At 45.1% G+C, this 23,872-nt stretch overlaps 2 protein-coding genes across 6 annotated transcripts in view; one reads left to right on the forward strand and one right to left on the reverse strand.

Annotated features, from left to right (window-relative positions):
- The window catches only part of LOC136792661 (uncharacterized), a 30,920-nt gene extending 25,837 nt beyond the window's left edge, over positions 1 to 5,083 (reverse strand). For 2 of the 3 annotated variants that reach the window (XM_067014728.1, XM_067014729.1), the window contains exon 1: positions 4,042 to 4,974. In XM_067014728.1, the coding sequence (XP_066870829.1) occupies positions 4,042 to 4,460 (419 nt within the window). In that variant the 5' untranslated portion in view covers positions 4,461 to 4,974. Of the gene's footprint in view, positions 1 to 4,041 lie in introns of all 3 variants that reach the window. The other variant, XM_067014727.1, reaches the window with a different exon arrangement.
- The window catches only part of TMEM233 (transmembrane protein 233), a 37,501-nt gene continuing 17,143 nt past the window's right edge, over positions 3,515 to 23,872 (forward strand). Inside the window, exons 1-2 of one of the 3 annotated variants that reach the window (XM_067014730.1) lie at positions 3,515 to 3,905; positions 4,936 to 5,740. In XM_067014730.1, coding sequence (XP_066870831.1) covers positions 3,720 to 3,905; positions 4,936 to 5,307 — 558 coding nt within the window. In that variant the 5' untranslated portion in view covers positions 3,515 to 3,719 and the 3' untranslated portion in view covers positions 5,308 to 5,740. Of the gene's footprint in view, positions 3,906 to 4,931; positions 5,741 to 23,872 lie in introns of those variants that run through there. The other 2 variants (XM_067014731.1, XM_059040821.2) reach the window with 2 other exon arrangements.

Consider the following 23,872-nt stretch of genomic DNA (forward strand, 5'->3'; position numbering starts at 1 on the left):
TAGAAACCCCTACTGAGTGGTCTAACGCATCCCTCAAGAATCAATGCCATACACATTGCACTTTCTGGTATGGGCACTTTCTTTTCAATCTAATAGTAAATGTTTCAAGTGATTGCAATTTCACTGCTGTAGTTTAGACCAGTCAACAAACTATTAATCCATCTTCCCGGAGCAGAATATAATAACTCCAGCCAACTTCAGAGATGTGAAACTACCTCTCTTGCCTGGACCTGCTAGCTGAACAAGTATCTTACACCTGGTTCAAATCCTGGCACCTCCACTCACTGTAAGGCCTTACACAACACAGTTTACCTCTCTGATCCTAGGTTTCCTCAGCTGTAAAAAAGAAACCCCTCCACGTACCTTACAGCTGGTGCTGTAGGAATTAAATGAGATGATGCATCTAGGGAATGCATTGAGTGCACACAGTAGGTACTCAGTAAATGTTTGGTGATTCCAGAGTGTTGGACCAGTGTTGAACAGTTGTTTTCCTGACAGAGGAGATGGGCTATGCTGAGTCAACAACCCCTTTTTTGTGTGTGTATTTCCCTGGATGACACAAGTGGGTTGGAGTGGATGGTGTAGTTCATGACCTTGAAACAGCAAAATTCCATATGGTACCCAATCCTTGGGCTTAGTCACACCAACTAATATCCCCCGGCTCACATCATAAATGTGGCTCATACAGCCCCCATTGGAGCCTTTTCATTGTTGATAAGGGCTGCAGCTGGAACACTGGCCATGGGGATGGCAAAGAAAGGATGGGGTGAAGAGTCATGTTTGTGATGGAATCAGTAGCGTGTGATGAATTGTTCATGTAGAAGCTGAAGGAAAAAGAATAATAATGACCTCCAAGTTCCTAACGTGAATGACTACATGCACAGTTTACTGAGTCAGCAAATATCTACTGAACACCTACTAAGAGCCAGGAACTGGGCGCGAGGAACAACACAGTTAACGAAACAAACAAAAATCTCTGCTTTTGTGAGTTTACCTTCTACTGGGAGAGACAGACAGTAAATAGTAAACAAATAAATAAGACAATTTCTGGTTGTGGTCATGTAGTGAAGGAAATAAACAGGATAAAAGGATGGAGAATAAGATCATGGAAACCTGCTTTAGATGTGATGGTCAGGGAAGGACTCTCTCAGGAGGTAGATACATGAGGTGATGGGTTCTGAAAGATGAGGAGGAGCCAACAGGTGAAGAGAGGGAGGGACACATTCCAGGAAGAAGGAATAGCAGGTCCAAGACCTTGGGATAGGAAAAGGCTAGGTGTACTCCTTGAGAAAAGAAAAGGAAAAAAAAAAAGAGAAAGGCCCTTGAAACTGGGCATAGTGAGGGGAGAGGATTGGCTGGAGAGGAGGTTAGAGAAATGGGCGGGACCCATTAGCCAAGGACCAAGCCTTGAGGAGCAGGTTCTTGGGGAGGACACTTTCACCTTTGACATGCTGAGTTTGAGGCACCAGAGGCAACCTAAAAACTAAAGATCCAGACCTACATCCTGCGAACTAGAGACAGTATTGGGATTTGGGAAAATGTTCCGTTCCATCAAAATCACTGGGGAGTGTTCTAAAAATACGGACTTCGGTCTTCCCTGGTGGCGCAGTGGTTGAGAGTCCGCCTGCCGATGCAGGGGACACGGGTTCGTGCCCCGGTCCGGGAAGATCCCACATGCGGCAGAGCCGCTGGGCCCGTGAGCCGTGGCCGCTGAGCCTGCGCGTCTGGAGCCTGTGCTCCGCAACGGGAGAGGCCACAACGGTGAGAGACCCGCGTACCGCAAAAAAAAAAAAAAAAAAAAAAAAAAAAAAAAATTGAAGTACAGTTAATTTACAGTGTTTCAGGTGTACAGCAAAGTGATTCAGACAGATATGTAGATAGATAGATATCCCTTTTCAGTATCCATTATAGGTTATTACATGATATCGAATATAGTTCCCTGTGCTATACAGTAGGTCCTTGTTATTTATTTTATGTATAGTAGTGTGTATATGTCAATCCCAAATTCCCAACTTATCTCTCTCTCCCCACCTCACCCCTGCTATCTATCCCCTTTGGGGACCGTAAGTTTGTTTTCTATATCTGTGAGTCTATTTCTGTTTTGTAAATAAGTTCATTTGTATCTTTTTTTAGATTCCACATATAAGTGATGTTTCCTCTTTATATGTTCACCCAGCAAGCTATGCTAAGCACAATACCAGATACTGTACCAAGGGCTTACACAGAGATGAGCAAGACCCTCCCCTGTCTCAGCGAGTTTGCAGTCCAGTGAGGGAGGTAGATATTCAAATCACTATGGCCCATGAAATGAGTGAGAGCATCCCAGATAATCAGTTCATGTTCTGAGAAAGCCAAGCAGTTGAGTAATACTTTCTCACCTCAGTTCTCCGTATGATGGTGTGAGCGACTGTTTTTGAGACTGTACACACTAAAATTATTTGCATTTCTTTGTGACCCTGCCAGCTCAGACTATCTGGATTTTTCATGAAGTATTTGCAACAGTGGATATTGGGTTTGAGATACTGTATAACGACTATATTTGGGGAAAATATCGTTCTAATAATAGCTAACATTTATTGAGCCCTTAGAATCACATGGCTTGACATGCAATCTCATAGTCTTTACAACATCCCTATAAGGCAGGGTCTCTCATTATTCCACCTTTTTTGGATGAAAAAATCGGAGCTCAGTCAGGTGAGGGAATTTTCCTGAGGTCATTCAACTCAGATGTGATGATTTCTCAGCTCTATCTGGGTTCGGAGCCCCAGTTCTGGTCCATACCATCTTTCATAAATTGCCCAGATACTGATACAATTGCTATCCTTACGCCGGTTCCCAGAGTGGATCCCTCTCTCTCCTTTCCATCCTAGTAACCACCTGGGTTGTCTACACTAGTTAGATCTACCTGCTTCTCTCTTTCCTATGGGTGGGAAAGTGGAGCGGAGAAGGACTCCTTGTTTCCACACGTGGGAGAAAGTGGAGGGCACCGGGGCAGGCCCCGACCGGGTGGTGCCCACCGCATGTCTACACTGCACTCCCGTCTCCAGAGGCCCCCTGTGCAGGGTGTGAAGGGTTAGGCCCCAAACTGAGCACCTTGTTCCCTGCCCACCTGTTGAGGAAAAGAAATCAGTGGGGCTCAGTGTTCAGAGTCTTAGAAGAAGGAGGATGGGGCAGGCAAGCAAATCCTTAAAGTCAAGAGGAAGTAATAAGTCTTTGGGCACCTCGGTAGGGTCGGATGGCCAACTGGATAGAGCTGTGTCGCCTGCTGTGACGCTGAATGTATTCAAATTGAGCTGCTTAAAAAGATGAGCTGGTCACCTTCAGCCTGTAGGTCAGCCAGTCTACGACGTAGAGTCTTTGCTTTCCCTTCCCTGAGCCTCCTTTTACTCCGGGCCCTTAGGTGTGAGTCTGGGTGTCTGCGTGTTGGGCCCTGGGTGTGTGGTCAAGGAGTGCCTTCCCCCTGTTTCTCAGGCTGGCGGGCTCCCTGCCTCCTCCCCCCCACCCCGCCCTCGCTCCCTCCCTCCCTCTCCTGCGGAGGCTCTTGGCCTGGGTCCCTGAGGCCAGGCGGGTGCTAGTGAAGGGCGCAGGAGGGGTGAGGTTACGTCTCCCTGGAGCCCCACGCCGCTGGCTTTTCAGCGACTCGCCCGGAGCCCGCGGCCAGAGCCCCAGACCGCGCCGACCGCGCCCGCCTCCGCCTCCCTGCACCGTGCGCCTCGCCCATGTCTCAGCACGCTCCCAGCTCGGACTTCAAGAGGGCTTTGGACAGCAGCCCCGAGGCCAACACTGAGGATGACAAGACCGAGGAGGACGTGCCCATGCCCAAGAACTACCTGTGGCTCGCCATCGTCTCGTGTTTTTGCCCCGCGTACCCCATCAACATCGTGGCTTTAGTCTTCTCCATCATGGTGAGTGAACGAGGGCCCGGAGCAGCCAGCGAGGAGAGCCCCTCCTGGGGACTCTTCGCACTCTCCGCCCTCGGCCGCTCCCTTCCTCACGGCCCCGCGCGCCGGGGGAGTTCTGTCCTCCGCAGCCCCTGCTCACCTTTCTCGGGCTCTCCCCGCAGCCATCAGCGCCGCCACTGCGCTCCCTGTGGCTCTCAGGGCCCGGACCAAGCCTCCCCCAGGCCCGCTTTCCACTTCTTCCAGCAGTGCCCGTGGTGCATTTTCTCCGTCCCGGGGAGGTTCTTCCTTGGACTTGCCCGCTTCTCTGCCGGCCTCCTCCGACATTCCTGGGCGCTCATCCGATTCTTCTCCACCCGTTTTCTGGAGCCTCAAAGCGCGCCCGCCTCGCAGGGGGCAGCACACCCCGTGCCCTGAGCGCGCCGCCTGTGCGCCGCTCTTTGCCCCGCCGGTGCTCGGCCTCCCCAGCGCGCGGCACTGCCTCGGACTTTTAGCACGGAGTCCTTTCTTTGCCGCGCCCGGAGCGCCGCCTCCGCCGCTCTCTGAGGGTCCCCAGGCCATCCCCGATGTCCCCTACACCCCCGGTCCCACACTTCAGCACGCCCTCTCTGCGGCACCAGTTCCTCCGCACTTCCTCCTACGCCAGTTCCCTCTGCTTGGCTCTCTTCGGCCCCCTTTGACCCCGCTTTCCAATGAGCCCGCTCTCCAGGCCTTTCTTGGGCTAGCCCCGTGCCCCCCTCACCAGCAGTGTGCGAGCTCACCTTTTACTCTTTCTGCCCCAGCATGTCGTAGTCCCTCTCTCATCTCCTGCGCGGGGCCCTATCCCCGCCTCTCTTGGCGTCCCCCAAGGGCTCCCAGGCGCCCCTCCGCCGCCGGGTCTTACGCCCTGGGAGCTCCCGGGAACCCACTGGGGACTCCCGCGCCCCGTGCAGCTCCGCGCGCCCTTTGCGCTGGCCTCCGAGCTGCGTGCCTCTCTCTGAGCGTTCCAGCCCCCCATTCCGAAGCTCGCCTCCACCGCCCTCTTCCGCCCAGGTAGGAGCTCCGTGCGAACCCCACCAGGAGGGCAAGGAGCGCCCGCGAGGTCCTAACCTTATTGACTGGAGCAGCTGGCCGGGCACTGTCCCGGGACAACCCTTGCAGCGAGCTCCCTCCCTCCGCCCACCCACCTCACCTGACCGAACTCTCCAGCCGCAGACCCGGGAGAGTCCGGATTCAGCTCAGTAAAGGTCAAGAGCCGCCGCCCCCCCGCCCCCGCTTCAAGCCCGCCCTCACTTGCCCGTGGGTGGTTCCGTATTCGCTTCGTGGGTACGCACGAAGACCTCGTTTGCACGCGCAGCTTGCCCTCTCTCAGACCCCGTTTGTAGGCTGTCTGCACCAACATTCGAGCGTTCAGCCGCTGAAGTTCTGACTGCCTGGGTTCAAATCCCAGTTCCACCACGTACTAGCTAGCTGTATGCATCTCTCTCAACGTCAGTCTCTTTGTAAAATGAGAATAATCAAAGCCATATGTCTTAGGGTTGTTGTATTAATGAGATAAAGTGTGACCCGCTTGGCACAGTGCCCAGCATGGTGGTGGTATCAGATCTTTACTCACTTGTCACTTGCTGAGGGCTTCTTTGATCGCTGTTTAAAATCCCCCCCCCCCACAAGCTCTATTCTCCCTTCCCCGATAGTTTTTGCCCAAAGCACTCGTCTGCATCTGATATATTATTTCACTTATTAACATGCTTACTGTGTGTGTCCCCTCGTTAGAACATAAGCTCTCTGAGGGCCGGGATATTTGCTTGTTGCTTGTTTTTTGTTGCTGTACCTTTACCTAGAAGAGAATCTGACAGGTGGTAGATGCCCAATAAATATTGCAAAATGAATGCCTGAATGAATGAATGGTGTTAATGGGTCACAATGTCTGTTTTAGTCCTGCTGCTCTGTCCCGTACTGGAGCCCCGGAACCACCGTATCAGGTTCCTTTGGACCAACCAGCCAGTTTCCTCCCTTCCTCTCCCAAGATACCCGGTCTTGGGTTCTTTCGGTGTTTTGTGTTTTTTGGCAGCAAAGCAGGGGGAGGATGCCGCAGCCAAATTATCCAGACAGCAGCAGACTCTCTGGCTGGTATTGGTGTCCACACTGTGTCCTGGTTTATTAATGAATCGACAGCCGATTTACCCCTTTCCCAGTGCCAATGAGAAAACTGCCTGCAAAGGCTCCCCGCACCCCACATTCATCTGAGATGAGCTAAAACTCCAGCGGGTGCTGACAGGTTGGACACTAACAATGCTACTTGGTGTGTCCTGGGGGATAAGACTTACATGTGTTTTGAATAGAAACCTTATTCTGGTCCCCTCATCCCCATTCCATCCACCAAGACTTTTTCACTAGATTACAGCGAGAGACCGTTCTCTTGTCAGAAAGTAGACACTGGAGTCAGAAAGTGTACTATGGCCAAGTTCCATACCCTTTCAAAGCCTTGGTTTCTTCCCCTAGAAAATGAGAATGTAAAAGGTGTTTTGAGTAGAGGCAAAACTGTTGTAAGGATAAAACAGAATAAAAGCGTGTCAAGCCACCAGCTTTGTGCTAGGTACAGGCAATAATTGTCAGACAGATGGGTAGATTTGGAATCTGGAAACATCATATGCCGTGTATGAAAACAAACAGAGCATCAAATTAATGAAATCCAAATTCTAAAAAGAGCTTCCTACACCGTCCTCATTGCGCTCCCTCTAAGGTACTGGAAGCTTTTTCCCTTTGAAGTGGTACAGATCCCGATTTGACAGGTTTCGTAATAAGGACTCCAAAGTCCAAAGGATGAAGAGGAAGTGGAAGGGTGTGTAAGAGGAAGGCGGCCCACCAAATGCCAGGTGTGTTCTTTCCCTAGGGAGTCTTTTGATGTTCAGTCCTGACTATTTTCAGATCTTACTCATCTGTGATTTGTGACAAATTGAGGCACTAAATAGTGGTGCTATTCCCCATGGAAGCACTTGGAAACATTGGGGAGTATTTGTGTGTCTCAGTGATTTGGGGCACTACTGCCATTTGGGGAGGGGCTAAGAGTATTAATACCCTACAGTGCTGGAGACTGTCGCCCGAACGAAGCACTGACCTACCCCAAGCATCAATAGCACCCCAGTCAATAAACACTGGGAGATGATGCAAACGGATATAAATATTGACAAGGCTCCATATAACTAGTTCCCAGAACTGTAAAAAGAGCCGGCGATCTCAAAACAATCAATATCTATTTACTAAAGCAAGCCTGAGAAGCCTTCTATAAAATCACAGAGTTGAAGTAGGTGCTAGGGGATAATAAAACTACTTTGAAAAATATACATTTGAGAAGAGTGTTCTTCAAGCTGTGGGCATCTGTGATCTTTTAACCATCCCGTGCAGAGCGAATAGAGTCCTGGTTGTGAAGCGGTGCACCACCGATGAGAATCAGTACCATATGGCTTGTTGTATTGAAACACTGGTGGGTCAAGCATCGTCAGAGGCAGGGACACGCAAGTCTTTGCTTCCCCCAAGTGCTGAAAGTCTATTTGTTGCAGTGCGCTCAACTGGACTCAATTTCAGGGACACGTATCTCGAGAATTGCCCCCAGACTGGGCCACTGCTAGCCCGTATTGCACATGTGACTTTGGAAATGGCACCCTTCCTCCGTACAGATGCAGCACGTGGCTTGGAAAGTAGAGCTCAGGGTGGCTTACAGGCCTCATTCCCTGTGCTCCCCGCTCATCCCTGGCTCTCTCTGTTTATTCCAGCCGAAAGATAGAATGCTGGAGACTATCCACATGGCTTTTACCCTGGAGAAAGAATGTTTGTTCATCCTACAGATATTTATTGAGCACCTATTATATGCCAGGCTCTATTCCAGGCATTGGTATACTCCTTTACCTCTATCAAGTGGTAAATAAGATCAGCGAGGTCTCTGCCCTCTGGAAGAAAAAAGGTTCCAGGCAAGTTGCAGGAGTGTTGGCAAATTTAGCCTGTTGGTTTTGTAGCTGGAATTTGCTCCCTGGCTCAAGAGACTGGAAGTGAATCCATGCCGAGCCTCCATTTTGTATGATGTTATGATACAGTCTTTTGCACAGTTGAACCAATTTGATCACTCTAAGTATGGATACAAAATAGCCACTGAGTTTTAATTAGGTGAATTATAAGCCTTCTTTCAACAGAATTTCTCCCTCACACCAACAGAATCTGTCTAGATACCAACCAGTGAGGTTCAAATCCTTTTGTGCTTTTTGCTACATTTGTGATTTCATGCAGCTGTCTCAGTCTTTCTGGGGCTTGATTTTTCAACTCTGTAAAATAAGGGTTGTGACAGTACCACCTCAGGGGCTGCTGTGGAGATTAAACAATAAAAGTTAAATGGTTTCATGGCATTACCTAAAACACAGCTAGAACTCGTAAGTATTGATGATGATGCATATATTTTAGGGATACAAGCCATTACCTTTTCCAGTAGCAGTAGCAGTTTTTCTGTTTTTATTGAGACTAGCAAAATTTGATAAAAAATACAGTGACCAGTAAATGTGTCACTGGAATAAATAACTGCTGTGGTCTAAAGGTAAATATTAATTTCAGACATTCAAGATCTCAAAAAAACATCTGACATATACCTTTTCTCAGAAAGCTATGGGAGGATGTGCTCCCTGAATCCAAGGAAGTAAATCAGGAAAGAGAAAGACACAGGATCCAGAAAATGGCTCCAGCACAGAAAAAAAAAAAAAGAGAAATCCTCAAAACAAGGCAACAGGTCTCATAAACCAGCAGAAGATGCAGTTGATAACGGATGATTGATCTGAAGCCATTGTCACAATCCATTATCTATCTGGACATGAGCTGGCACAGTAAGCCACAGTCCTGCCCAGAGCCTGACCACACCTTCTCTAGAAGACAAGGTCTGTGGTCAAAAAGAAAGTAAATATCCACAGGGTGAAAGACAAACCAAACTGGGCATTCTTTCTATCTGCCCCAGGCTCTACCCGGGCTCATCCATCAACGCTGTGTTTCAACTGGACTTCAGTAGGTTTAGAAGGGAGTTGTTTTTTGTGTACATTTTTTGGGGGGGTTGGTGGTTTTTTGTTTGTTTGTTTTGGGTTTTGTTGTTGTTGTTTTCGGTGACCGAGGCAGAACTTGGAAATAACAGATCTTGGTCCAGGTATCTGACCCAGGAGGCTTACGTTGCCTACAAGTTGAAGCTCTAAATATTGTAGCTGGTTGGGTCTCTCAGTGTGATTTCTCTCTTCCTTCTGTGGCTCTTTGCACATCATTGTCATCTGAGAAATAGGTTGTTAATATTATGGACACCTATGACTTATTTCTTATGAATTCCTGTGCTTGAAGCTCTGAAGAGTGTTCAGATGGTTTCAGATGACAAAGACCTTGCCTGAATTGTGTCAGCTTTGTTGGAAAGCTCTATTATATAAATACCCATAGATTTTATCTTTTAATAAATTTATTTATTTTATTTATTTATTTTTGGCTGTGTTGGGCGTTCGTTGCTGTGTGCGGGCTTTCTCTAGTTGCAGCGAGCAGGGGCTACTCTTCATTGCGGTGTACGGGTTTCTCACTGTGGTGGCTTCTCTTGTTGCAGAGCACAGGCTGTAGGAGCGTGGGCTCAGTAGTTGTGGCTCGCGGGCTCTAGAGCGCGGGCTCAGTAGTTGTGGTGCACGGGCTTAGTTGCTCCGCGGCATGTGGGATCTTCCAGGACCAGAGCTCGGACCCGTGTCCCCTGCATTGGCAGGCGGATTCTTAACCACCGCGCCACCAGGGAGGCCCCAATACCCATAAATTTTAGATATGCACATCACCCAAGCAGCCCCTTGCCTGGAAGGCTACTTTCACAAGTTTCCCCAATATGTGGCAGAGGGTGGCCACTGACATTTGGTATTTGGGAATATAGAGTTTAAACTGCTGTTAGGATCCTTTCAGTAGGTCCTTTCAATCTAATAAGTCCTAGTTATTAGAGGTACAAGATGTTAATGTGTGTGTTCCTATAAAAGAAAACATTTTAAATGACATTTTAATTTACTGATAAAATTTTATAATGGCTTTGTTATAATATGGGAGATATCGATAAAACAAGATTGGCCACTCGTGGATGGTTGTTGAAGCTGGGTTATGGGAACATGGAGTTTTGTTATATTATTCTGTTAATGTTTTAAATACGTTTGAAAGTTTACATAATAAAAAGCTTTTTGTTGTTGTTGTTAAGGAAAAAAGAAAGTCCCTCCCAAAGTTGTTAAACATTGCCCAGATAACAAAACAGCAGCTCTTAAATGAGTTGGCAAAACAGACCATGGTTGAGGTGCAGTTTGTCATTAATTAATAAGCAAACTATGTCTGACTTGCAATACATTTTTTTAAACTTTTTATTTTATATTGGAGTATAGCCAATTAACAACGTTGTGATAGTGTCAGGTGCACAGCGGAGGGACTCAGCCACACGTACGCATGTATCCGTTCTCCCCCAAACTCCCCTCCCATCCAGGCTGCCACGTAACACTGAGCAGAGTTCCCTGTGCTCTACAGTAGGTCCTTGTTGGTTATGCATTTTAAATACAGCAGTGTGTACACGTCAGTCCCAAGCTCCTTACCTATCCCTTCCCCCCATCCTTCCCCGCTGGTAACCATAAGTCTGTTCTCATAAATCGTCCTCTAAGTCTGTGAGTCTGTTTCTGATTTGTAAATAGGTTCATTTGTACTATTTCTTTTTAGATTCTGCATATAGGAGACAGCGTACGATATTTCTCTTTCTCTGACTTGCTTCACTCAGTATGACAATCTCTAGGTCCACCCATGTTGCTGCAAATGGCATTATTTCATTCTTTTTAACGGCTGAGTAATATTCCATTGTATGTATCTACCACACCTTCTTTATCCATGACTTGTAATGAATTTTAACGATGACTTTGAAGGACACCTTCAACTAGTCCTCAAGAGAAGGCCAGGTAGGAGGGCTCATATCCTAGAACAGCGCCCCTCAAAATTTAGCCACTTGAAGCTCTTGTTAAAATGCAGATTTCACGCCTCTTTCAAAGCTCAGCTGGAAAGTCACCTCTTTCGTGAAGCCCTTCTTGATTGCCCTGTTGCCCTCACCCTAGGTTGTACCCACTATACTCTGAACAGATTTCTCTCAGAGTACCTTTCCTTCTCTGCACCAGTGTGTGTATGTGAGCCCCTTGCAGCTGCACTGTTAGCCCCAGGAACTCAGCACAGTGTTGAGCACATGGTTGGTAAGTAATGTATGTTTGATGAATGAATGGATGCATGGATGAATGAATGAATGAATGGCTCCAGAGAGCGAAATTTGTTCCTACCTTTATCTCTGAGGATTACACTCCCTGCCCATCTCTGTTCTGCGCTTCTGCCAAAACTTTTTTGGAAAATGTCCAGGAAACCCAGGCTAATGCCAAGCATTGCTGAGAAGTTAGCCCAGGCTTGGTTCCCAAGGATAGCTTTCCTGGCTCATCTGGAGCTCACCAGCACCGCATACACTGCAGGCCAGTGGGTCCACCTTTGGAAATTGATTTCTGTTCTCAACTAACACTCTGCAGTTCAAAGCTGCTCATCCAGAAGTATGATGCCTTCAGAGCACGAGCCTGAATATATCTGAAATCTCCAGTTCTGCAAGTTCAGGAATTAAACCAGATTTTCCAAAACCATGCTTCTCAAACAACTGGTTCTGCCTGATATAAACAAGTTTTATCCAAAAAAGGGGGTAGGGAATATAGGGGAAAATTGAGAAGTCAAATGCTAAGTTAAGCAAAAGTGAACTCTTTCCTTTCCTTGGAGGTCTTGTGAAGCCTTTGGCCAACCACTGTTTCCTGTGGCTCTTGGATGGAACAGTGTAGCACGGGACATTTACTGAGCATGTTGCCTGGCGTCGTTTTGTTCCTCAAGCTAATACGCCACAGAACACACTTTGGGAAATACTGTTCTTTGTTGTTGTTGTTGTTTTTTTTTTTGGTGGTACGCGGGCCTCTCTCACCGCTGTGGCCTCTCCCGCTGCGGAGCGCAGGCTCCGGACGCGCAGGCTCAGCGGCCATGGCTCACGGGCCCAACCGCTCCGCGGCACGTGGGATCTTCCCGGACCGGGGCACGAACCCGCGTCCCCTGCATCGGCAGGCGGACTCTCAACCACTGCGCCACCAGGGAAGCCCAGAAATACTGTTCTTAATGATACATTGGTTCTCACTTTTAATGAGTTGATCCATCGTTGATATTAGAGTAAAAATGCAGGGTGTTTCATCCCTAACATTCTTGCCTAAAGACCCACCTCTCTACCTTCCTTCCAACACAGTTTTTTATTTTCCTGCTCAGATGTTGTGCTTTTATTTTTTTATTGAAGTATAGTTGATTTACAGTGTTTCAGGTGTACAGCAAAGTGATTCAGCTTTATATGTATATTCTTTTTCAGATTCTTTTCCATTATAGTTTATTACAAGATATTGAATCTAGTTCCCTGTGCTATACAATAGGTCCTTGTTTATCTGTTTTAGATATAGTAGTGTGTATCTGTTAAATCCAAATTCCCAATTTTTCCCTTCCCCCTCTTTTTCCCCTTTGGTAACCATAAGCTTGTTTTCTGTGTCTGTGAGTCTATTTCTATTTTGTGAATAAGTTCATTTGTATCATTTTTAAAAAATTCTACACATAAGTGATATATGATATTTGTCTTTCTCTGTCTGACTTCACTTAGTATGATAATCTCTAGGTCCATCCAAGTTGCTGCAAATGGCATTATTTCATTCTTTTCTATGGCTCAGTAATATTCTATTACACACACACACACACACACACACACACACACACACACACACACACATCGTCTTTATCCATTCATCTGTCGATGGACATTTAGGTTGTTTCCATGTCTTGGCTGTTGTAAACAGTGCTGCTATGAACATTGGGGTGCATAGATCTTTTTGAATTAGAGTTTTCACCTTTTCTGGATATATGCCCAGGAGTGGGATTGCTGGCTCATATGGTAGCTTTATTTTTTGTTTTTTTTAAGGAACCTCCATACCGTTCTCCATGATGGCTGCACCAATTTACATTCCCAGCAAGAGTGCAGGAGGGCTCCCTTTTCTCCACACCCTCTCCAGCAGTTATTGTGTGTAGACTTTTTGCTGATGGCCATTCTGACTGGTGAGAGGTGATACCTCATTGTAGTTTTGATTTGCATTTCTCTAAGGATTAGCAGCGTTGAGCATCTTTTCATGAGCCTGTTGACAATCTGTATGTCTTCTTTGGAGAAATGTGTATTTAGGTCTTCTGCCCATTTTTTGACTGGTTTGTTTGCTTTTTTGATACTGAGCCCAGCACAGATATTTTTAATGTGTCCCCTAGCCAGACTTTAGCTGACGTCCTTCCTCCCTCATCTTTTTTTCTACAGGTAGAATTCAGAAATTTGTCTTTGTTTCCTTTACCCTTTACCTCCTGCTTTCTATTCCCCGAACTAAAGGACACCTCCTATATTTAACCGCCTCTTCTGATAACTTCATTTGTTCTTTGTTCTGGATAAATAATTTTGATAGTGTGCTATTGCTGTTATTATTATTATTATTATTATTATTACATTTGTCCATAAGTATATACTTCTCAAAGCATTTTCACATGGACACAATTTCACTCGTTCCTCACAAGATTCCAGCGAGACACAGACAAAAGTGGTTCTCCCCATTTATCCATGAGGAAACAGGGCTCAGAAAGGCGACCCTAGTGGACAAAATCAAACATGACCGTTCTCACCCCCATGAAGTTTACAGTCTGGCCTCTTGAAGCTTTATAATCAGATGACTATGCTTACCCTTTGATAGGAACACAGCTTTGATGTTCTGAGAGCTTTTTCTTTTAATAGACTTGCTCCATTGGTATAAGAAACATTCATGTAACACTCTCCATCAAGCCTGGCGGAATTCCTTTCTAGTTTTTTTATGTTAGTGATAGACAGGCAAAAGGACAATTCTCACTTGTCCTTGAAGATATTTATAGAGAGAAACAGCCCAGAAGCCCAAGAAGGAGACAGATTAGCATGAATAGATGAATGGTGATGACAAGGAAATGTGCCTTATCATCTGAAAGCTTGGTCTCTGAGTTCCCAGTACTACCTTTAGGCAAAGAAACTTAGGAGCAAGCAAAATCTAAACAAGAAACCCAAGGGTCCTCTGAATACTCAGACATTATTACTAAAAATATTTACTGAGTACCCACATCCATCAAGCTATTTTGATGGAACCTGCTATCTGGGAGTTTGGGATCTAAGACAATATTGAACTATATAAAGAGAGTTCTTACACCTGAACAGAAGTATCTCCGACTGTGTTCAGACATGGATGTAAGTTTGCCCAGGTGTGTGAGTGAGTGAGTGTGTGTGTGTGAGAGAGAGAGAAACAGAGGCAGAGAGAGAGACACACACACACACACAGAGACAGAAGGAGAGAAAACCTTACTTACTTCCCATTAGGCAAATATCTACTAGAGATAAAGGGATGATAAAGATGAGCATGATTTTGGAAGAGAGAATAAGTGTTTTGAAGAGAAGGGAACATGTTCTAAAATTAGGATTTCAGTATTGGCAACTCAATAGATCAAAATACTGGCAAAGTCACGACAGCAAATAAAAAATTTATATACCAGAAATCAACCTAGGAAACAAGCAAGGTCTATACAAAGAAAGCTTCACCAAGAGATTAAAATGTTTTAAAAAATTAACTAAATGGAGAGGCATAACGTTACATATTAGATGTTCATCCTAGCATTAGTTATGACATGAATTATGAAGTGAGTTAATAAACACGAATCATGGTGCCTGGCTCAGAGTAACTGCTTAATTAATGTTTGCCATTGTTGTGGTTTAAATGTGAAAAATTAAAGATGGAGATAAAGATTGATTCCAACAGAAGAGATTGACTAAGTAAATTATAATGCATACATTTAGAACATAGAATATTTTATAACTGTTAGAATCATGCTTTTGAGGACTTTTTATGATGCAGGGGAATGTTTAAAGTAAAAGATCAAGTAGGGGAAAAAAGACAATATAAAGTTGTATATGCAATAAGATCACATGTTCTTACACGTTCTATCAATTAAAAGTATCCACACACCTATATGCACACACACACACACACGAACATGCATGGGGGGAGAAGGCTGGAAAGCATTCCAAAATGTCTACAATGATTCTCTCTGAGTGGCAGGAATATGGACAGTGTTATAACTGTAAAGGTTAAGGGCACAAATTCTATTATCAGGTCCACCAGGGTTTGAATCCTGGCTCCCTGCTTGCTGTCATGTGACACTGATGAAGCTAATCAACTTCCGAGTCTCAGTTTCCTCATCTGTAAATTGGAAACAATATCACCTACCTCCAGACTTCCCTGGTGGTGCAGTGGTTAAGAATCCGCCTGCCAATGCGGGGGACACGGGTTTGAGCCCTGGTCCAGGAAGATTCAACATGCCGCGGAGCAACTAAGCCCGTGCGCCACAACTACTGAGCCTGCGCTCTAGAGCCCGTGAGCCACAACTGCTGAGCCTGCGAGCCACAACTACTGAGCCCGCGTGCCACAACTACTGAAGCCTGCATGCCTAGAGCCTGTGCTCTGCAACAAGAGAAGCCACCGCAATGGGAAGCCTGTGCACCACAATCAAGAGTAGCCCCCACTCGCCACAACTAGAGAAAGCCCGCGCGCGGCAGCGAAGACCCAACGCAGCCAAAAATAAATAAATAAATAAATTTATTTATTTATTAAAAAAAATATGTATCACTTACCTCCAAGGGGTTGCCCTGTGAATGCAATAGGATAATATATGCAAAGTACTTGCTAAATCTTGGCTATTATAACTTCAGATTTTACTATAAGTTTTTACTATTTTCCAATTTTTCTATAATAAATGTTTAGACTTCATTTCTAGTCAGAAATAAGGATTTTTCTAAAGATAATAAAAACCTTCAGCAAGAAGGCAGAAGGGGTAGTGGTAGATAAGTGAATTCTTCTCCACCTTGAAGGGTGGTGCTACTTCTACATCATACATTCTTGTCAAGCTGAAATGGTCAGCTCTGTAGCTCAGTCAAGACAAATGCTATTTTATTCTGATGTTTTGTTCTAGTCTTGAAAATCTCTAAGGATAGAGAAACCACAGCTTAGCACAGTTTCTGCCCAAAGGAAATGGTTAGAAAATATCAGTTTTGTTGTTTTTGGTCTGATTTTACTGGGGTTTTACCTAAGCAGAAGCTCACCTCCACTAATATAAGCCCACTTTTTAAAAAACTGAGATATAATTGGCATGTAATTTTGTGTAAGTTTGACGTGTATAACATTTTGATGTGATACATTTATGTATTGCAATACGATTGCCATCATAGCATTAGCTAACACCTCTATTATGTCACTTCGTTATCTTTTCTTTTTTCATGGTGGGAAGAATTAAGACCTAGTCTCGTTGATATTTAGAAGTTTGATGTTTATAATACGGTATTGTCTTTAATCACAATACTGTGATTAGATCCCCAGGACTTATTTATCTCCTAGTTGCAAATCTGTACACTTAACATCTCCCCAGATCCCCGGCTTCCTGCCCCTAGTAACCACAGCTCTCCTCTCTGTTTTTGTGACTTTGGCTTTTTTAGATTCCACATATAAGTGATATCATACAGTATTTGTCTTTCTCTGTCTGACCTATCTCACTTAGCCTAATGTCCTCAAGGTCCATCCATGTTGTTGCAAATGGCAGGATTTCCTTCTTTCTCATGGCTGCATAGTATTCCATTGTATGTGTATATATACACCACATCTTTATCCATTCACCTAGTGATGGCCCCTTAGGTTGCTTCCATATCTTGGCTTTTGCAAATAATGCTGTAGTAAACATGGGAGTGCAGATATCTCTTCAAGATCCTGTTTTCATTTCCTTTGAATATATACGCATGGGTGGAATTGCTCTGTCATGTGGTAGTTCTATTATTAATTTTTTTCAAGAACCTCCATACTGCTCTCCATAGTTAAGCCCATTTGTTTCTCCTGCCTCTCACCCACTTAGAGGGCACCTGAGGCTCCTGAGATGAGTCCTTCGGGCTTTTGAAGGACGTGTGGTTCACAATATTTTCCCGTGGGCCGCACTATCTCTTCCGTAAGGATCTACCAACAGAAGGAAATGGCAGACACCAGAGAGGATGTCTCCATCGCCTCAAACAGCCCATGGACTCCCCCCCCAACATCTCTTCCACACCTGTGCTTGATTGTGGCAAAGCCCAAGACCCATTATCAATGAGAAGGAGAACAGAGGAGGCAGGATGTGACAGACAGACATCTGCACCGGCCAAATACAGAGAAAGCCTGGGTCTCCAGGCTTCTCTTCCATTTATGGCCGTTCCTCGCCCCTGCCACCATGGTAGGAGGCCGATTGTGTGGCAGTTAGCTCTGAAGTTCAAAGAGAAAAGCTGGGAGAAGGAATTCAGATGAGGGAGGAGAGATTTAAGGCAACACAAAGAAGCATCACTTGAGTGCTCAGTTCCCTTAGAGAAGGTGGCACAGGACCTGGGAAATTTTCAGCTGACATTTCCCAAGGGTAGAAAGCAGGGAACGGGGATTCTCACACATTCATTCATTCATTCATTCAACAGTTTTTGTACACTTACTTATGTGCCGGACACTGTGGCGACCAGGTAGATAGATACAGCTGACACTCTGGACATCTGTGAGCTAACAGGTTCTCGTGACTAGAAGCAGTCTACGTGTTAGGCCAGCAAATTAAACACTCTGCTTCCCCTCAAGAATTCTGAACCACTTAAGAAATAAAACACAGGAAATAAAACAGAGGAGGTGTTTGGAGCATGTGGCTTCAGACCCACAACGAAAGGGATCTACTCTGCCCCCAAATGGGGCAGAATTACCCAATCCTCCATGGGCAGTACAGGACAAGCACAGCCTTCCCCTGCTTGTCGAATGGGACAGTCAAAGTCTCAGCTCTCTGGCAACTTACATACGAGTCGGGGAAGACAGACCATACACAAGTTAGCACATAAACGAGATCGTTTCAGAGTGATAAGCACTGTGAAGAGAATAAACAGGGAAGTATGAGAGAAGGATTAGTGAGGGCAGGTGGTGAAGAAAACCTACTTTAGAAAGGGTGATGGGCAAAGACTAAAGGATAAGAACTAGGCAGCCATGGAAAGACCTGGACAGAGCCAGGAGGTGCAAAGGCCCTGGGGTAGAATAAGCTTTGTGTGTTCCAGGGACATATGCTGTGACATCTATGTCATCCACTTAAAATGGATTTAACTCCCCCAGGAAGGAATCCCAGAATAGGCCACAAAATAGAAAGGTAGGGCTCTGTTATCCAGTGGGATGTCACGCAAGAGCTCTTAACAGACCATTACTTTGCTTTGGTCTCGAGCCAGCCTGCTCCCAGATTTAGCATCAATTCTTGGTTTACTCTTACTTCGACCGTCATTCCAAATTAGAACAATTACTCAAAGTTAATTCGGTCCCTGAAGCAAGATCTGTTTCTGTCTGGATCCCAGTTTCCCTGGGCATTGATGACCTGTGCATTTAAATGGGCCTTACATTTACACACAATAGCCCAGGATTCACTGGTTTTTATCCCTCCCTCCTAAATCAACTCCCCACAGAATTCCTTTCCATATTTCTAGGAGATGTTTCTCACATGCTCACCCAAAAGTCTAATCTGCCGTTAACACATGCAGGCCTGGCTGCTGCTTCCGGTGGGCGCTGGGGTAACCGCCAGGCACCCCCATGCTGATTCTAAGCCCTGCCACCATCTCTTGCCAGATCCTGCCAGTTTCTTTGGGCTCCATCATTGATCCACTGGAGCCCTCAATGTGCAAAAGCTCTATCACTTGGTCTTGTTTCTTTAAAAACAAAGCAGTGTACAGCTTAGTGGGTTTTGGTATCAGTGTATTCACAAGGTTATGCAATCATCACCACTATTTAATTCCAATAAACTTTTACCCCCCCTAAAAGAAATCCCATTCCCATTAGCAGTCACTCCCCACCCCCTTGTCCTCCCAGATCCTGGCAACCACTGACCTATTTTCTGTCTCTGTGCAGTTATTGTGGATATTTCATATAAATGGAATCATACATTATGTGATCTTTCATGTTTGGCTTTGTCAGGGAGGGGGAACTTTCCCCCTCTACGCCTCTTGAGTTCTTGTGACTGGACTAATAATAAAATTGACACAAGACAGATTAACAGGAGAAAAAGAAACAAATTTTAATTTGTGCACACAGAGTTCTCTAGAAATGGGACCAAAGAAGTGGCCAAGGTAGGCAGCTTTTATACCTTTCAGACAAAGAAACAATAAATTTGTGAAGAAGCGACAGAACAAACTTAGGTTTTGGGTATTCAGTTAGTAAAGAATCTGAACAGGGTTGGGGCTTGGGCTAGTAAATGTTAAAAGAAACAAGGACATTTGAGTTGATTCCATTTGGGGGGCTGTTGTAAATAATGCTGCTATGAATATTCATGTACAGCTTTTGTGTGAACATAGGCTTTCCATTTTCTTGGGTATATACCTAGGAGTGGAATTGTCAGGTCATAGAGTAACTCTGTGTTTAACTTTTTGAGGCACTGTCAGTTCCTTTTTTTTTTTCGAAAGCAGCTGCACTCTTTTACGTTCCCACCAGCAATGTATGAAGCTTCCAGTTTCTCTACATCCTCAGTAATACTTGTCATCGCTTGTCTTCATTATTCTAGCCAACCTAGCAGGTATCTTGCTGTGGTTGAGATTTGCATTTCCCTGATGATTGGTGAGATTGAGCATCTTTTCATGTGCTTATTGGCTGTTTGTATATCTTATTTGGAGAAATGTTTATTCAGATTCTTTGCCCCCCCCCCGTACGCGGGCCTCTCACCGCTGTGGCCTCTCCCGTTGCGGAGCACAGGCTCCGGACGCGCAGGCTCAGCGGCCATGGCTCACGGGCCCAGCCGCTCCGCGGCACGTGGGATCTTCCCGGACCGGGGCTCGAACCCGTGTCCCCTGCATCGGCAGGCGGACTCTCAACCACTGCGCCACCAGGGAAGCCCTCTTTGCCCATTTTTAATGGTTTGTCTTTTTATTGTTGAGTTGTAAGAATTCTTTATATATTCTGGATACAAGTCCCTTATCAGATATCTAACTTGCAAATATTTTTCCTCTTTTAGTGGGTGGTCTGGGCCTTGTTTCTTTCACTTGCTTTGTGACCCTTGTTGGAGGGAACTATCCGTGTGTTGCGAAGTTTTTAGCGAAACCCTTCCTTTTTTGCTTGTAGCCTTTCTCTCGTTTGCCTTGCGATAGGAACGTTAGGCTGGCAGTAGATTCAAAGGCAGACCCTGTGAGGGTTCAGGCTCTGTACTCGACTCCTGGGTTCAGATCCCAGCTCTATCCCTTCACCTAATTTCTCTGGGTCTAGGTTTTCTCACCTCTACAACAGGAATGTTAACGCAGACCTCTTTGCGTTGTTGTCAGGATTATGTGAGATAATGCCGGGCCCTTTCATACTCATCTCAATTGAGTCTCACCACCAACCTGTGTTGTAGGTACTATTATCCCCATTTTACAAGTGAGGAAAACTGAGGTTCAGATCCACCCTTCCAAGGCTTTATTCTCCTTTGGGTTCAGCTGCTTCCATATTAAAGATCCATATATCTGTTGTATAACGTCTGTAATAAAATTGGGCAGAACACAGTCCACATACACGCAGACAAATCTTGGGAGGGTAGGTTCCATTTAAGTGAAAAGTCGCCAGGGACTCTGGCCTATGAAGTGAAGGCTGAAAGAACTAAAATTCCTTCATGAGTGCTTGACCTCGAGCCAAAAGTTCTTCCTGCTGGTCATGCAGACAGCAAACCCGTGTCTGCCATTCTAAGGCAGAGGCCCACCCTTCTGAACTCTGACCCAGAAAGTTAGGTGACTCAGTTTACCCTCTGTTCTGCCAGGACCAACATAACAGGTCGTCTCAGTTGGGCAGAAAGTTCTGCTGGTCGATTGTTTTGTTTTGGTGTCTGTTTGCTTTGCTTGTGGATTTGTTTGGTTTTCTGACCTCGTATAAGGGAATTAAAGGAACCCTAAGTGCCCTCCATTAAGGACTAGAGATGGAGGGGTGAGTAAAGAGAGACGTGGTGAGTAAAGAGAGACGTGGTGTCTGCCCTCACGGAGCTCACAGTAACACACACTCAAGTCAATAAGCAACAGAGTCAATAATCGTGAGTCACACCGAGAGCTGTTGACCAAGAAAACGTAGAAGCCTGCAAATAAGAAAAGAGTTCATTGGGATGTTAGGAATTGCAATTCAGGAGACATAGATTCAGATGAAACTGAAAGAGTGTTCCAGGGAAGAGAAAGAGTCAGGGGCTTATAAAGGCAAAAGCCACAAGGCTGTTAAAGTTGTCTGGCAGGAATTATGATTGATTCTGACTCAAGAAAGGAAATCGCTTGTCCTGAAGGGATATAGACTGACATGAGTGATTTTAGGGTAGGTGTCTGATAAGTATCTGGAGTTTCTGGAACAGCAGGCAGATGTTCTGGATGCTACATGAAGACGTAAGTGGTTGAATCTAAAGAAGAGTGGATATATGTATAACTGACTCACTGTGCTGTACACCTGAAACTAACACAATATTGTAAATCAACTATATTCCAATAAAAATTAAAAAAAAATTTTTTTTAAATCACCTTCTTTGAAACCATAATTCAAAAGGAGTCCTGTACCACAATGTTCATTGCAGCTCTATTTACAATAGCCAGGACATGGAAGCAACCTAAGTGTCCATCAACAGATGAATGGATAAAGAAGATGTGGCACATATATACAATGGAATATTACTCAGCCATAAAAAGTAACAAAATTGAGTTATTTGTAGTGAGATGGATGGACCTAGAGTCTGTCATACAGGGTGAAGTAAGTCAGAAAGAGAAAAACAAATACCGTATGCTAACACATATATATGGAATCTAAAAAAATGGTCATGAAGAACCTAGGGGCAAGATGGGAATAAAGACACAGACCTACTAGAGAATAGACTTGAGGATATGGGGAGGGGGAAGGGTAAGCTGGGACAAAGTGAGAGAGTGGCATGGACATATATACACTATCAAATGTAAAAAAACTGATAGCTAGTGAGAAGCAGCCGCATAGCACAGGGAGATCAGCTCAGTGCTTTGTGACCACCTAGAGGGGTGGGATAGGGAGGGTGGGAGGGAGACGCAGGAGGGAAGAGATATGGGAACATATGTATATGTATAACTGATTCACTTTGTTATAAAGCAGAAACTAACACACCATTGTAAACCAATTGTACTCCAATAAAGATGTTAAAAAAAAAAATCACCTTTGAGAAAAGGTATTATATTAGCAAACAGCATTAAGAATAGGGAAGTGTGCATTGTTTATGTTGATTATGTCTTTGTTCTCAGAAGAATGATAATTGATCTGGATATGGTTAAACAAGTAATATTATGAAATAATTCAAATGCAAAGGAGGTAGAAAGATTAAATAAAATGCATGACTGTTAAAAAAAAAAAAAAAAGACGTAAGTGGTCAAAGTTCAGATTCCATCCAGGCTGAGATGTGAATAAGTCACACTTTCTTAGTGGCCTTGAGAGCTCTCTTAGCAATACCAACTCCATTTTGATTGTCCTTTTCCAGAGCCGTGAAGGAAACAGACCAGGGCTGAGTCAGAGCCTAGGTCAGGGGACCTCCTTAGGATGGGGTGACCTGAGAAGGCTGCCCTGAGGAGGTTGATATGTAAGCTGAGACAGGAAGAAAGAGCAGACATTGGCCACATGAGCCGGACAGGGAAGAGGGCTCCAAGCAGAGGAAATAACCTAGGCGAGGACCAGGGCCAGGAAGGAGGTAGGGGGTGAGCAGGGAGGAGGGCTCCAGAAGAGGCTGGAGGAGCATATGCCACGGGCCAGGCTTTGGAGGGCTTGGAAGGCCACAACTGAGAAGGAGAATATGAGTCTCTCCCCAAGGGCAAGGGAAGCCGATGATGGGAGGCCGCTCAGAGCTTCCGGTCCCATCTCCTCCCGTGCTTTATGCCCTCTTCTCGTAGACCATTATCAGGTATCAGGAACTTTCCAGAAAAGCCACTTTCCACTAAGGTGCCTCTGACCGCTAAGGCATCAGTCACTCTGCCTCCTGTCCCAAGTGACAGAAATGTACCTTCTATGCCATACCAAGGAGGAAGGGGACTTAATGGTGGAACTCTTGATTTTTATTGAGGTCTTTTTTTTCTTAACACTGGGAAAAATCATGAAGGAGAGCAATTGGGCAAAAGGGTATGTGGCCTCTACCAAAGTCTATTTCATAGCTCGTTTGTTTTCATCTTCCTCAGTTGGCATCTGACATCATAATATCAATATAATAGCTCATACTTATTGCTACTATTTCCCAACCACTGGTCTAGGCACCTACGTGTATTAAGTTACTGAATCCATAATGACCAGGAAGCCAAAATAAAAAATAACTGCCAATGTCTTCCATTGTTATTATTTGGTGTTTGGGGGCTAGTTTTATTTGAGGGTGAACGTGGAAATTCTGGGCACGTTTGGTGGTAGAAAAAAAACAAAATGAATGAGTTTTTGTCAGGGAGATCAGTAGCTCAGATGAGAGATATATTTGCCCCAGTTTTTTAATCAGCGGCCAGATTTTTATTAAATTAGAATCAAGTCAGCTATCTGGTGCTGTGTTATCAATAATGCATTAAATCTAGCTCTTGGGTTTTGGGGGACATAATGAAGTGGTTATTGTAAGGGCTTTGTCAATGAATTTACTGTCTTTTGCTTAAGTCTTATCCCCAGAGATCCTAATTCAGTTGATCTGGGATGGGGCTTGGGCATAGGGATTTTTATGGGCATTTTTGGGACATAGGCAGTTCTAAGGTACAGCCACCAATATAGGGAATATAAAAAGTATAACTTTAGAGAGTTTCAATTCAGATCTTCACCTGGCAGCCGCCCCATAGGTGA

The sequence above is a fragment of the Kogia breviceps genome, chromosome 15 (assembly GCF_026419965.1).
Source record: "Kogia breviceps isolate mKogBre1 chromosome 15, mKogBre1 haplotype 1, whole genome shotgun sequence".
NCBI classification, from domain to species: Eukaryota; Metazoa; Chordata; class Mammalia; order Artiodactyla; family Physeteridae; genus Kogia; species Kogia breviceps.